Consider the following 14339-nt stretch of genomic DNA (forward strand, 5'->3'; position numbering starts at 1 on the left):
AAAATAATAATTATCATCCTATAAAATGAGACATTTTAGCCTTTAATTACTCCTCTTTTAACTGCTCCCAAAAGGGGTGACATTGTTTCTTCCCGCAATAGTAGATACTAGTCACATTAAGTAACATAAAGTCTATGTTCATATAATATATGTCTAATCTTAATTTTTTTGTTGAATAATTGAGTGATGAAATGAAAGGATACAAGGTTTGTTTTATGGGTGGAATCTAAAAGTAGAAAGATTTTCTTAAATTTTGTGTAATTAATTTGTGATCAAGTTTAAAAAGTGAATTATATACATGAATTATGATAAACCATTCCTTTTTTGAATCACTAACATGAGTCATTATGACACATTTTAGCTTTTTCCTTGTTTTATTTAGATTGGAGAGTAAAGATCGTAATAACTCAACTGATAACTATCAAAATTGTTAGGTTGAATATTTGTAATATCTTTCAAATCCAAAAAAATGTTACTAAAAGGGTTCGATCCCTGACTTGAGCATGCAACAGTGTTAAAACTCTTAGGGAGAGTTTGCCTTGCCATTCATTTGGATCCACAAAGCTCGATAATTAGTCTCTGCAGTTGTGCGCAGAGGATACCCGATTTAAAAAAAAAATGTTACCAAAAGAAAATCAAATTGGGTCGGTGTGAAAATAAAAAAATGTTCCCAAAAGTGTACAAAGAACAAAATACGGAGCACATGTTATTGTACATAAATTCTTACTCAACTAACAAAAATGTTAAAATTGCTAGGTTGGATATTGTGACTAGTGTTCGAACACCGACTCCTCTACGCGTTAGCCTACTGTGATTATTTCCATTTTATCAATTTATAAAAAATTGATATATCTACAAATAAATATGGAGGTTTTTTGAATATTGTTTATGTACTTTTATCTAGGGACCAAATTGCTCATTTTTTTAATTGTAGTTTAGTTAAAATTTAAATTGTCCCAATTTTTGTTTGAGAATATAAACTTCGCTTTTATTCATTTCAACTATCAAATTAGTTGAATGGTTGAGAGGAGAACAAGATAAATGATATTTCCATGTTAAAAAATTGATTTCTTTTTTGTGTATTTTAAAACTGTGTGTAAACTATATACAAGAAAAATGTGTGTAAACTATAGTGTAAAAGATGAAAAGAAGAAGATAAATAAGACAAACATAAAATGTACAAATATTCAACTCTTCTTCTAAAAAAATAATTTATATGGTCACGTATATTAAATCAATCTATTCTCGGTCAGACCCACATAAAAATATATCATTTAATTATTTTAAAATACACATTATTTAAATTTTCTTTTTCTACCTTTTATCAAATATGTTTATGTGAGTTAGAATCCTCTTAATTTCTAATTCTTTCCATTTTCTTCATTATTATATAGTTTTGATAATATAAATGTAAAAATGTGATATTAAGTGGGTCCAAATATCATTTATACACTAAAAAATATTTAAAAATTTTGATAATAAAAGAAATGAAAACAATAGAAAATGGAGAAGATCCAAACTCCGCTTATGCAATCAAATTTTTGTGGTAACCCAAAACTTCATCTGAATATATATAATACTAATATGTAGACACACATCAAAGTCAAAGTACTAGCTAGCTTTGTTTGAAGAAAGAAAAAGTAGCCTCCACCCACCCAAGAAAACACGTTTATTTTAAAAACTTCTAATTTTTCCAAAAAAGAAATTCCAACGTATTTTAGATAGGCATGTTATGGACCATAGTGTAAGTTATTTGACCATAAATAAATATTTAAGGACCCTTTGTAATTAAATAAATGATTTTCTGCCACAGTGTAAGCTATTTTAGATGGGCATGTTATGATCACTATCACTCGTTTCATAACTTAGGTAATAAGCTTTAATGAAAAAAAACTTAGGGTAATAAATAATATTTTCTAGTGATGATCACTAATCACTATCACTCTTTTCATAAATTACGAAAAATTTCACAAGTTTTGCACCAAAAATTTACATGACTGGTTAATAGATTTTAACTAAGTTTCCATGAAAAAAAACCTAAATTTTCGAGAGAATGACATTTGTAAAATGGAGTTCATTCGAAAATAAGTAAAATTTAATAAAAAATTATATTAATCAAAATTTAAATTCGAATTTTTTAAAAATAATCTGTCACTAAAAAACTCATTAAATATGTGGGTTTGATCATATCATTTAGGGTTAAAAAACATTTATTTCTAACTTTGTGGTTAAAATAGCTTATACGTCTAAAAAAAAGTTGGGTCAAACGATACCTTATAATAGTGACCAAAATTTTAAATGTTTTTTGGTTATAAATGTGACCAGAGGGAGTATCTAGCTATATACCAAAAGGCATATCTCTAACTACCCGATACATATTGAATTTGTCTTTTAACATACTCTCGCAGTTTCAAAATATAAGTAAAATGAGTCAAACAAACTTGATGTATTTGGTTTAAAATTTATACCAAATACATTGACTTTTGTTCACAATCTTTTGCTTATATTTTATGAGAGAGAAAATATTAAAAGATTTTTAGATAAAATTTTATTTTTAAGATGAATAAGTAAACTTTGTGAAGTTTAAACTCAAACTCATCTCTATAAGTGAAACAAAGTCTATGGTGCACAAATGTCTCAAATTGTGCACCATGCACAAGTCTCGAAAATACTATAATGAATACGAATTTTACAAAATTTATCGTTGGATAAAAAATTCATATAGTATAGATCATCCATAATTTTTTTTAAAAAAATTGAAAATTATTTGATATGTTATTGAGATCCGTCAAAATTAACGGTTTATGGATTTTTATTCAATACCGTTAATCTTGATGGGTCTCAATAACATATCAAATGATTTTCAAAAAAATTTAAAAAATTTATGGATGATCTAAATAATATAAATTTTCTATCCAACGATGAATTTTTTAAAATTCGTATTCGTTATAAAAATATCGAAGACTTGTGCACCATACACCAGGTAATCAGTGGTGCATATTATAAGTCAGTAAGTCACCGATGCACATAGTAGAAGATTCTAAAACAAACAAAAAAGTCACAGAATTCTAAAACAAAGAAAGAAAAAACGCGTAGTAGGCCAATTGAATAAATTAAATTCAGAAAAGCCATCTCTATCTTAGTTTTTTCCAAGCATTTTCCTTGGACAGCTGTTTGCAAGAATAACAATTAAATCTTCATTTTTATTATTATTTTTTTTGGATTCCAGAAATAAGAAATTTCCATCACTGATGAATTCTTCTGCAGGTAACCCTCCAATTAATAAGACACTGTTCTCATCCAACCCAATTAAGAATTAAGTTATAAAGTCAAATTTATTCTTTTCAACGCGTATATCAAACTATATAATAATATAATATAATATAATATATAAGTATAATAATAATAATATACTTATGTGGTTCTTGTAACTGCAGCCAAAGAAACAGCAACTGCAACTATGGAGCACAAGAAATCAACAAGCAGGAAAAAAAGCAGCTTTGCATTTAGGATTCATGAACATGGTAACTCACCTTTCAAAACATTTCTCTTACAAGTTAAATACTAGTACAATGTTTTTTTTTTAATACATCTTCAATTATTTTTAAGTTTCATTTTGGTTTTCAAGTTTTGTTTTGTTTTGGTATCATAAGTTATAGATGTTAGACACTTTGGTCTTTGTTGTCAACTTTTCATTTGAGTTTGTCGAATAGAACTAAAAAAAATTTAAGGACCAAAATGTGGTTAGCAATAGGATCATCCATAATTCCATTTCCATATTGAGGTTTGAACAACTATATAGTGAGTTGGACACCACATCTTAACCCAAAACTTTAAGTGTTAGGTTTATGAATCCTCTTAGTTATAAATGTTTAATCTCCACTTTTCTAAATAATGTCCGACTTAACTCACCTCACACTTGTCACTACAGAATGATTATGAGTTGCGACCATCTACCGAAACTAATTAACCATATATTTGAATTGTGTTAACTATCTAATTTAACTTGTTGTTGAACTTTGTGTTGGATTTCAAGTTTAAGTGATTAAGTCCCTGGTTCGACTGAAATTTTTCCATTCGAGATAACAGTCCCACATCGATTATGTATGGGAAAAATGTTGGATTTATATGTATGGGAAAAATCTTGGATTTATAAGAGAGGTGACCCATTAACCTAATGCCTTACGGTTTTGAGTGGAGATGTGGCGTCTCTCTCGTGGTCCTGGAGCATTGACCCTATTGTTTCTCTCGAGTTCCCCCAGACTCCCCAACACTTTGATGTCAAATTTGTGTGTTATAAGACAACTTAAAAAACCAACTTTTTTTCTGTGTGTAACTTCTATTGAATAGTGGATACATTTCTAACATGTGGCATATATGTTGGATTGCAGTAAAACTAGGTCCTAAACTATCAGAGACACTGAAGGGTAAGTTGAGTTTAGGTGCAAGGATAATACAAGAAGGTGGTAGAGGGAACATTTTCAAGAATATTTTTGGTATGCAAGAAGGAGAGAAAGTTTTGAAGGCTTCACAATGCTATTTATACACAACAGCTGGTCCTATTGCTGGAGTTCTCTTTATCTCCACCAAAAAAGTTGCATTTTGTAGTGAAAGACCAATAACCTTCTCTTCTGCAATAGCAGGAGAGACGGTCAAGGTACCGTATAAGGTAATTATTGTAATTTGGTTTGCGGTTGATTTGGATTAAACGTAAAATTTTATGATTAATTAGTCTTTATCGATTGAGTCGACTTTGATGACAAGGATTTAATTAGGTGCATTTTATTATGCAGGTTATGATACCAATTGGGAAGGTAAAAGAAGTTAATGAAGGACAGAATGTGAACCAGGAAGAACAAAAGTATATAGAAATAGTTACTCAAGATGATTCTGAATTCTGGTTTATGGGATTTTTACGATACGAGAAAGCTTTTAAGAATCTTCAGAAAGCCATTTCTATGTCTATTTAGCCCCCAAAAAGATGCAATTGCACATTGTTTAGTTTTTCTTATATTTGAGATGTACATAGGTATTTGACATATCAGGAAGTTCTGCTATGTAAATGGGATTTTCAATGTTAAGTTATAGAATTATAATTGTATGAACTATGTACTGCATAGTTGCCTCATCAATCCACTTTCGTTGGTAACAATACTTATTATGCTTATCCCAATTTTCATAATGTATTACTATTTCGATTAGCATATACAAAAACATGTTGTGGCGTATTTGTAGAGGTTGTCTTCTCACTAGAGTTTTTGGAGGCATGACCGGGTGTGAATTGCTCGAGTTACTGTGCTTTTTGTGAAGATGGTGCGGAAGATAGTCTAATTGTCCCAATAGCATTCAGTGTTGGCAACAGATTGGTCTCTAGCTTATTATACAACAGAATGATAGATTATTTCCAACCGTTTTCACAATTCTGCAGCACTTAACCGAGGAGCAAGTTTCTAGTGTTGTGGCTATGCTTTGGAATATTTAGCAAAGAAATAACAAAGTTTGAAACAATTTGTTGGAGCCTGTTTCGTTGGTGTGTGTGTGAGACTGTGGCAGCAACACGCTGGTAGAGTGGCAGCAGGCGCAAACAGGCCTATAGTTACCGTCGACAGAGATCATAAAACAGAAATGCTCCTGCAGGCTCTACTTTATCCACTTGGACCAAACCTCAAACAGGTACTTTTAAATTGCAATGTTGACGACGCTTCATTCTCCACGCAGCAAAACAAAGTCGGTATTGGTATTTGTATCTAAGACGATCGGGGTCATTTTGTTCTCGCAAAAATTGATTGGTTTTCCCTTTCTGGATGTTGACAGCCACAAAAAAGTGGGTATTGGTATTTCATATTCCAATTTCTCTGATTAGTGTTGTTGATTGTTGTTTACGCGACGAAAGACACCGAAAAATCAAATAGTCTTTGATTCGGAGATTCATCAGAACAACAACAAAGCAAGGAAAATTAAACAACTAGCCAAGCAAAAGGACCAACAAGAAGGAACATTTGTGGCTTTTCGACCAAGTGTGTCACCTTGAAACCATTATTTCCAACTTGTCACATTTTGAAAATTATATCCCGAGTGTCACACTTTGATTCTTTTGAAAATTATATTCCCAAATGTCACACTTTGATTAATCTTGAATTTTTTTAAAACAAGATCGGTCAAAGTGTGACATGAAAATAATTTTCAAAAGATGGCAAGTTGGGAATATTGATTTCAAAAAATGACACTTGGGTCAAAAAACCAACACTAAATGAGGCTCCACGCTTATGAAGGATACATATCCTCTCCAACCATTTATCTCATGTTTCTCATTTCGCGTTGATTTTAGCCGTTGATCCACCAATTGATATCTTTAAACTTAGATGAGTAGCTAAAATGTCAAACTTAAAAGGACCAGGATTCCATTTTTATTTTTCTTTCTTTCAATACAAACCATAAATAAAAAAAAGGAGCATTTGAATCAGATTCAGCAATAGAAAAAGGTACAGAGAAAGAATCTAAAGAAAGAAGGGACACGTACAGTAATACCGGTTCCAATGTCGGGTTCCGGAACTCTAAGCCCATTAAATATAACCCGGCCCGGCCCGTGAAGTGAGTAACACCAACAACGAAAACAAACAAACAAAGATCCTTAATTCTTTCTTCTACTAACACTGGTCAGTGTGTCACACAGTCGCCGCGCCGCGCCGCCGCACTAACTCTCTCTTTCTCCGTTCCTCTCACCCGTTTCCCATCGCCGTCCGCCACCTCCGACAAAGGTATTGCGCTATTATCTTATCTCGTTGTTTCTCTCTATCTCTCTGTTATTTTCTTCTGAACTTTAGATTTCTAAGGTTCTTTGTTTCTACAGAACCCATTGTTCAAGCTTCGCCACTGTTACTTTTTCGTTACTCTGCGCCCACCCTTTCTTTAAAAGGTACTAACTTTATCGTTTAACACCAAAATTTAGTTACACCCATCACTCACCATTGCACACTTTTTTCCTTTGCTTTTGTTTAGTTCTTAAAAGTTTGATTTTTTCTCTCTATTTCAGAGCTTCCCAATACTTGATCGAGTATATGGCTGCTCCTGGAGAAATTGGGGTATCTGAATTCCTTCAGGTTTCATCATTTTACTTTATTCCCTCTCTTTCAAATTTCAATAAGCATCATAAAATACTCTTTTTTTTTTACCATGTTGTTGGAATGGACCATTTAGTACAATTGTGTTTATGGGGTTTGTGATTTTGGTTTCAGGGTACATGTAGACAAACATTGTTTTTGGCAAAGAAGCCTGAAAAACATAGAAGCCAATTGCTTTGGGGTACCCTTTGTAATAGGGGTCGTGTTTCGACTCGTTCAACCCGTAAGTCATTGCGTTTGAGGTGTCAAGCTCAAGAAAATCCAAGAGTTGTGGTTACTGGGAGTGTTGCAGGTTCAGTAGAACAACAATCTGGCTTGATTGAGAAGCCTTCTGCGGAAGTTATTCATTTGTACCGTGTACCGTTTATCCAAGAAAGTGCAGCTGCTGAGATTTTAAAGGAAGCTCAAGCGAAAATCTCTAATCAGATAGTGGACTTAAAGACTGAGCAATGCTTTAATGTTGGTCTTGGTTCACAACTTTCGAGCGAAAAGCTTTCGGTTCTTAGATGGCTTCTTTCAGAAACATTTGAACCCGAGAATTTGGGAACTGAGAGCTTTCTTGAGAAGAAGAGTAAGGAGGGTTTGGAGAAAGTTATTGTAGAGGTTGGTCCCAGGTTATCTTTTACCACAGCTTGGTCTGCGAATGCTGTGTCAATTTGCCAAGCATGTGGTTTGACGGAAGTTAATCGTTTGGAACGGTCAAGGAGGTATTTGTTGTACACAAATGGTGAATTACAAGAACATCAAATTAGTGAATTTGCAGCTATGGTGCATGATAGGATGACTGAATGTGTTTATACTCAGAAGCTAACATCCTTCGAGACCAGTGTAGTTCCGGAAGATTATTATTATATACCTGTAATGGAGAAAGGGCGGAAGGCATTGGAAGAGATTAATCTGGAGATGGGTTTTGCTTTTGATGAACAGGATTTGGAATACTACACCAAACTTTTCAGAGAAGACATTAAGCGTGATCCAACTAATGTTGAATTGTTTGATATTGCTCAGTCCAACAGTGAACATAGCAGGCACTGGTTTTTTACCGGAAAGATCTTTATTGACGGACAACCTATGAATAGGACTCTTATGCAAATTGTCAAAAGCACGTTACAGGCAAATCTGAATAACTCAGTTATTGGCTTTAAGGATAACTCAAGTGCAATTAGGGGTTTTCAAGTGAAGCCGTTGCGACCAGTTCAGCCTGGTTCAACAAGCCCGTTAAACTTGACAGAACGCGACATGGATATCTTATTTACAGCTGAAACGCATAACTTTCCATGTGCTGTGGCACCTTATCCTGGTGCAGAGACAGGTACAACTAAGCAAATAGTCCTTATGTGTCTTGAACTTATATTGAATGCAGTTAATATAAATCTCGTAACTTTTTTTGATAATCGATTAATCGCCAATTAAAAGGAAATCTTTTTTCAATTTTTGTTAGAGCTATTTCAGCCGCTGAAGCAGCTACCGGACATCCTTTTTTATTAACAATTAACAATATCATGACAATTCATTGACGAGTTTACTAGATCGATAATTTTCATTTTTGATGTTTAAAAATTATAGGTGCTGGAGGTCGAATTAGGGATACACATGCAACAGGAAGGGGTTCGTTTGTCCAAGCAGCTACAGCTGGTTATTGTGTTGGAAATCTCAACACATCAGGGTTATATGCTCCGTGGGAAGATCCGTCATTTACTTACCCGTCAAATTTGGCACCGCCGTTGCAGATTCTTATAGATGCAAGTAATGGTGCATCTGACTACGGCAACAAATTTGGAGAGCCGTTGATCCAAGGTTTCTGTAGAACTTTTGGAATGAGACTTCCTAGTGGGGATAGACGGGAATGGTTGAAGCCGATCATGTTTAGTGCAGGAATTGGGCAGATTGACCACCATCATATAACAAAAGGAGAGCCTGACATTGGAATGCTGGTTGTTAAAATTGGAGGTCCCGCTTATCGTATTGGGATGGGAGGTGGCGCAGCCTCGAGCATGGTTAGTGGGCAGAATGATGCAGAGCTTGATTTCAATGCCGTGCAACGTGGGGATGCTGAGATGGCACAAAAACTGTACCGTCTTGTTCGTGCCTGTATTGAGTTGGGGGATAAAAATCCAATTGTGAGTATTCATGATCAAGGTGCTGGTGGGAACTGTAATGTTGTGAAGGAAATTATTTACCCCAAGGGTGCTGAGATTGATGTCCGATCAATTGTGGTTGGTGATCATACAATGTCTGTTCTAGAGATTTGGGGTGCAGAGTATCAGGAGCAAGATGCAATCTTGGTGAAGCCCGAAAGTCACGAGCTCTTAAAATCAATCTGTAAAAGGGAAAGGGTTTCAATGGCCGTGATTGGAACTATTAGTGGCGATGGACGAGTTGTGTTAGTTGATGGTTTAGCAACTCAGAAGTGTCTCTCAAATGGACTCCCTCCACCTCCCCCTGCCGTGGATCTTGAACTTGAGAAGGTCCTTGGTGACATGCCTCAAAAATCATTTGAATTTAATCGAATTGTTTATGAGCGAGAGCCGCTTGATATTGCCCCTGGGGTTACAGTCATAGATTCTCTAAAGAGGGTATTGAGATTACCATCGGTCTGTTCAAAACGCTTCTTGACAACAAAAGTCGATAGGTGTGTTACCGGTCTAGTGGCACAACAGCAAACTGTTGGCCCTTTGCAAATTCCCCTAGCTGATGTCGCTGTTACCGCTCAGACTTTTACTGACTTGACTGGAGGTGCGTGCGCCATTGGGGAACAACCAATCAAAGGTCTGCTAGACCCAAAGGCGATGGCTCGGTTAGCTGTTGGAGAAGCACTCACCAATCTTGTATGGGCAAAGGTGACTTCACTTTCTGATGTCAAGGCAAGTGGCAATTGGATGTACGCTGCCAAGCTTGACGGGGAAGGGGCTGCCATGTATGATGCTGCTATATCTTTGTCGGAAGCAATGATTGAACTTGGTATTGCTATTGATGGAGGAAAAGACAGCCTTTCTATGGCAGCCCGTTCTGGAAGCGAAGTTGTCAAGGCTCCTGGAAATCTTGTAATCAGTGTTTATGTTACTTGTCCTGATATTACAAAAACTGTGACTCCAGATTTGAAACTTGAAGATGACGGTGTTTTGCTTCATATTGATTTGTCAAAGGGAAAGCGGCGATTAGGTGGATCTGCTCTTGCACAAGCATTTGACCAAGTTGGAGATGACTGTCCTGATCTTGATGATATTCCTTATCTTAAAAAGGTCTTTGAAGGTGTTCAAGAGCTTCTTACTGAGGAACTGATCTCCGCTGGTCATGATATCAGTGACGGTGGGCTCCTAACTTGTGCCTTAGAGATGGCATTTGCCGGTAACCGTGGACTTATTTTGAACTTGAATTCACAAGGTAATAGCCTTTTCCAAACACTATATGCAGAAGAGCTTGGGTTAGTTCTTGAGGTAAGCAAGAAAAATTTGGGTATTGTGATGGATAAATTGAACAATGTGGGAGTTTTGGCTGAAACCATCGGTCAAGTTACTGCCACTCCATCGATCGAAGTTAAGGTTGATGGGGTGACTTATTTGGAAGAAAAAACTAGTCTTCTTAGGGACATGTGGGAAGATACTAGTTTTCAGCTGGAAAAATTCCAAAGGTTGGCTTCTTGTGTGGATATGGAGAGAGAAGGTCTTAAAAATCGTTACGAACCTTCATGGGAACTGACTTATACTCCTTCTTTCACCGATGATAAGTACATGTCTGCTGCTTTAAAACCTAAAGTAGCTGTGATAAGAGAAGAAGGGAGCAACGGAGACAGAGAAATGGCTGCAGCGTTTCATGCTGCTGGTTTTGAACCATGGGATGTTACTATGTCAGACCTTCTTAATGGTGTGGTCTCTTTGCAAGAGTTCCGTGGAATTGTGTTTGTTGGTGGGTTTAGCTACGCCGATGTGCTTGATTCTGCAAAAGGTTGGTCTGCTTCTATAAGATTCAACGAGTCGGTTTTAAAACAATTTCAAGAGTTTTACAAGCGTCCCGACACTTTCAGTCTAGGCGTATGCAATGGTTGTCAGCTCATGGCTTTGTTAGGATGGGTACCAGGACCTCGAGTTGGGGGTGTGCATGGTGCTGGTGGCGACCTGTCACAGCCTAGGTTCATTCACAATGAGTCCGGGCGATTCGAATGCCGCTTTACAAATGTTACAATAAAGGACTCACCGGCTATAATGTTCAAAGGTATGTCTGGTAGTACAATGGGGATATGGACTGCTCATGGTGAAGGAAGAGCGTATTTCCCAGATGAAGGTGTGCTGGAACGCGTTGTTCATTCAGAGTTAGCTCCTGTAAGATATTGTGATGATGCTGGTAATCCAACAGAGACATATCCTTTCAATGTAAATGGCTCTCCTTTAGGAGTAGCGGCTATTTGTTCTCCGGATGGAAGACATCTTGCAATGATGCCTCATCCAGAGCGTTGCTTCTTAATGTGGCAGTATCCATGGTATCCAAAGCTGTGGAATGTTGATAAGAAGGGTCCTAGTCCTTGGTTGCGCATGTTCCAGAATGCTAGAGATTGGTGTTCACAAGATGAAATATGAGGTATTATTTTTCTCCTAAATTTTATTATTTTGGTTGGGTCAAGAATTTTTCCAACGTCATTGAGGTTATGAGATTTTTTTTTTAGAGCGAGTAAAATATCTCTATTAAGTGTATTATGTTGTTTTACCTCAATTTGTTCACTCCCGATTAAGAAAAGGGTTCTGCATTTGTTGTACTGAAATCTTAACTTTTGATTCTAAAATTTCATGTAAGGGCTGTTCCGATGCTTTATGATAACTTTATTTTAGTAATAATTTTACCGGTTATGACTTAGGTATGATTGAACTGTAGTTGATATCCTGTTGATCTGTTGTCAGGAATAAGATATCCTCAACGCTCACTGTTTGCTGGCAAGGAAAACCAGGCACTCGTCTGAAGGAGAAGCTGTGTCTCTTTCGAAGACCTAAATGCCATCCTTTATTCTTCGGTCCAAATATCAATTCAACAGAAGCTTCATTTTGTTTTTGCTGCATTCTTTTCTTAGTACTTGTGGATTGCATAGAATTGTTCTTTCTTAATCTACATTGTTAGTGTGTTAGCTATAGTCTAAGAAAATGTATTGGCAGAGAAATAGGAATTGGAATAGCAGCAAACAGACTTGTTGACTGGTTTTTTGCAGGAAAGGGAGGGAGTGATAGTCGGAGTTTGCTGGTATAATGCAGCCAGCGATAAATAATACTCCGACAGTTTTACGTTTTTGATGAATTTGAAGCATTTTCTTATTATCATTACGACATAATGTAATGTGCTTGAAAATTCTGTTTGTTTCTTTATCTTATGTGATTTCAACAAATCTTAGAGTATTTGATTATTTGGACTGTCATGAATAGAAACTTTGGACTGTCATCAATAGAAACATGATTCATGGACTAAATTAACAATCTGCATTCATATGGCAGTGTATAAATTTTGACTTGATCATGGACTATGGACCTATAACTGTATTTAGTCTTGCAATCTATATAATTATTTAAATGTTTTTATTTTGCTTCAGCATTGATATAACTTATAAGTATCTTTTTCCTTTGCAAAAAGAAGCTTGTAACAGTAATAGAATAATTTTTTAGAATATTGCGGTGATTAAATTAAGCAAAATGCTGAACAGTGCTCCGAGCACTGGTTAAACATTTGACTAAAGAAATTTTGTCTTGAAAATTGTGCATTCAATACATTGAAAGTGTAATAAAAAGTTATATTATCAACATTAGCTTTATCTTTTATTTATATTTTTGGTATGCTTAACTAGTGCCCGGGACACTGTTTAGCATGACTCTTAAATTAATAGTATGATCTTTTGTCAAAAAAAATAATAGTATGATCTTGAAAACTAAATTGGACATTTAATTTGAGGTATGAATACTACCTTTGCTAGTCATTTTAAAAAGTGCAATTATTGTCCCATAAGTCACAGTTCAATTGACAAAAAGTTGAAATTGTTAGGTCGGACGTCGTGATCCGGATTCGAACCTGTAAATTATATGTGAGTTTAATTTCAATGGATTACTACTTCATCTAAGACAAAAAAATTGCAATTATTAATGGCAAGAAAGTGATGAAATGTCAAAAAAAAAAGTGCAATTATTGAGTCAAAAATAATAATGTGCAATAATTATTAGTAATATGTAATTGATTTAATTCCTTTGACCTAATGTATGTAGTATTTTGATTTATTTTTCTCCTTTTGACTTGAAATGCATGAATATTACCTCTCATTGATATTTTGGTGAATCAACATTTAATATATATAAAAAAGTGTTTGTGATTGTGATAAATAACCAAAGACTCTTTGGATGATTATAAAATGAAAAGAAGCAAAGATGATGATATAGAAAGACTTGTTGAGCTGTTTGATTTGTCATCTCCTCTCTTCTCTTAGAGTAAAAGGATAAACATCGTTGGCATGCCATTGCTGTTCATTTATTTATTTAATACTATACTTATGGTATTAAAGACGGTGCTTACGAGTCATATATATATATAGTATGCAATCTAATCCCTCAAAAGCCAACCCACATAGTTTAATAATCACACATACATATGTGGTCATATATATGACTAATGCTAAATATAGTAAAAGGAAGTATAAAGAATAAAAATCACGACACAAGCACCACTACCTACTTGAAATCTGCCAAACCCTGCCTCTTACTTTCTAAACACACGACACGACACAAACACTTCGTGAAATATCAAGAAGGAAGTGTTTGATATATATAGTATTTTATGTTTGAATATTAAAAATGAGTCCTAATAAAAATACAAAAATTTTAAAAATAATTATTCTCTATTTAAATTATAAATTACATAAAAAGTAGTACAAAATAATAATTGTGATTGTATATAACACAAATAAGAGATATCTTAATTAAGGATTAAATTTTATACAAATATTGAAATGACTCGGTTGTTGAGTTTGTGAATAAGTTGTAATATGTATTAATTTTAATTCATAAGTTTTCCAAAAAAATAATATTATCGGTTATATATTTATTTTTTTTTATAACGAGCTGGGGATCGAACCCAGGATCTATAACGTAATACCCAAATCCCTCACCACTAGACCAAATCTAGTGGCTTTTTATCGGTTATAATTTAATTTAAAATGATTATAACAAAAATTATACAGAAAAAAGTAACATTATG

General features: G+C 34.7%; 2 protein-coding genes across 3 annotated transcripts; both read left to right on the forward strand.

Annotated features, from left to right (window-relative positions):
- Positions 1–3110: 3110 nt before the first annotated feature.
- Positions 3111–5105, forward strand: LOC123915599 (putative GEM-like protein 8). Its single transcript, XM_045966777.1, has 4 exons — positions 3111–3267; positions 3438–3524; positions 4392–4669; positions 4794–5105. Exons 1-4 carry the CDS (start codon positions 3252–3254, stop codon positions 4968–4970), a joined length of 558 nt encoding a protein of 185 aa, XP_045822733.1. The 5' UTR covers positions 3111–3251; the 3' UTR covers positions 4971–5105.
- Positions 5106–5281: 176 nt separating this feature from the next.
- LOC123915598 (probable phosphoribosylformylglycinamidine synthase, chloroplastic/mitochondrial) lies at positions 5282–12557 on the forward strand. 2 transcript variants are annotated; one of them, XM_045966775.1, is made up of 6 exons: positions 5282–6758; positions 6851–6916; positions 7034–7100; positions 7236–8433; positions 8688–11696; positions 12014–12557. In XM_045966775.1, exons 3-5 carry the CDS (start codon positions 7059–7061, stop codon positions 11693–11695), a joined length of 4248 nt encoding a protein of 1415 aa, XP_045822731.1. In that variant the 5' UTR covers positions 5282–6758; positions 6851–6916; positions 7034–7058; the 3' UTR covers position 11696; positions 12014–12557. The 2 variants fall into 2 exon arrangements, with proteins under 2 accessions (XP_045822731.1, XP_045822732.1); XM_045966776.1 differs by having other exon boundaries at positions 6605–6758; positions 6851–7100.
- Positions 12558–14339: the final 1782 nt, after the last annotated feature.

Source organism: Trifolium pratense, linkage group LG3, assembly GCF_020283565.1.
Source record: "Trifolium pratense cultivar HEN17-A07 linkage group LG3, ARS_RC_1.1, whole genome shotgun sequence".
Taxonomy (NCBI): domain Eukaryota; kingdom Viridiplantae; phylum Streptophyta; class Magnoliopsida; order Fabales; family Fabaceae; genus Trifolium; species Trifolium pratense.

Coding starts and splice junctions, on each gene's coding strand:
- LOC123915599 (XM_045966777.1), top strand. Junction 3,525..4,391: donor ATTTAGGATTCATGAACATG/GTAACTCACCTT, acceptor GTTGGATTGCAG/TAAAACTAGGTCCTAAACTA. Junction 4,670..4,793: donor CGGTCAAGGTACCGTATAAG/GTAATTATTGTA, acceptor TTTATTATGCAG/GTTATGATACCAATTGGGAA.
- LOC123915598 (XM_045966775.1), top strand. CDS start 7,059: ATGGCTGCTCCTGGAGAAATTGGGGTATCTGAATTCCTTCAG. Junction 7,101..7,235: donor GGGTATCTGAATTCCTTCAG/GTTTCATCATTT, acceptor TTTTGGTTTCAG/GGTACATGTAGACAAACATT. Junction 8,434..8,687: donor TTATCCTGGTGCAGAGACAG/GTACAACTAAGC, acceptor TAAAAATTATAG/GTGCTGGAGGTCGAATTAGG.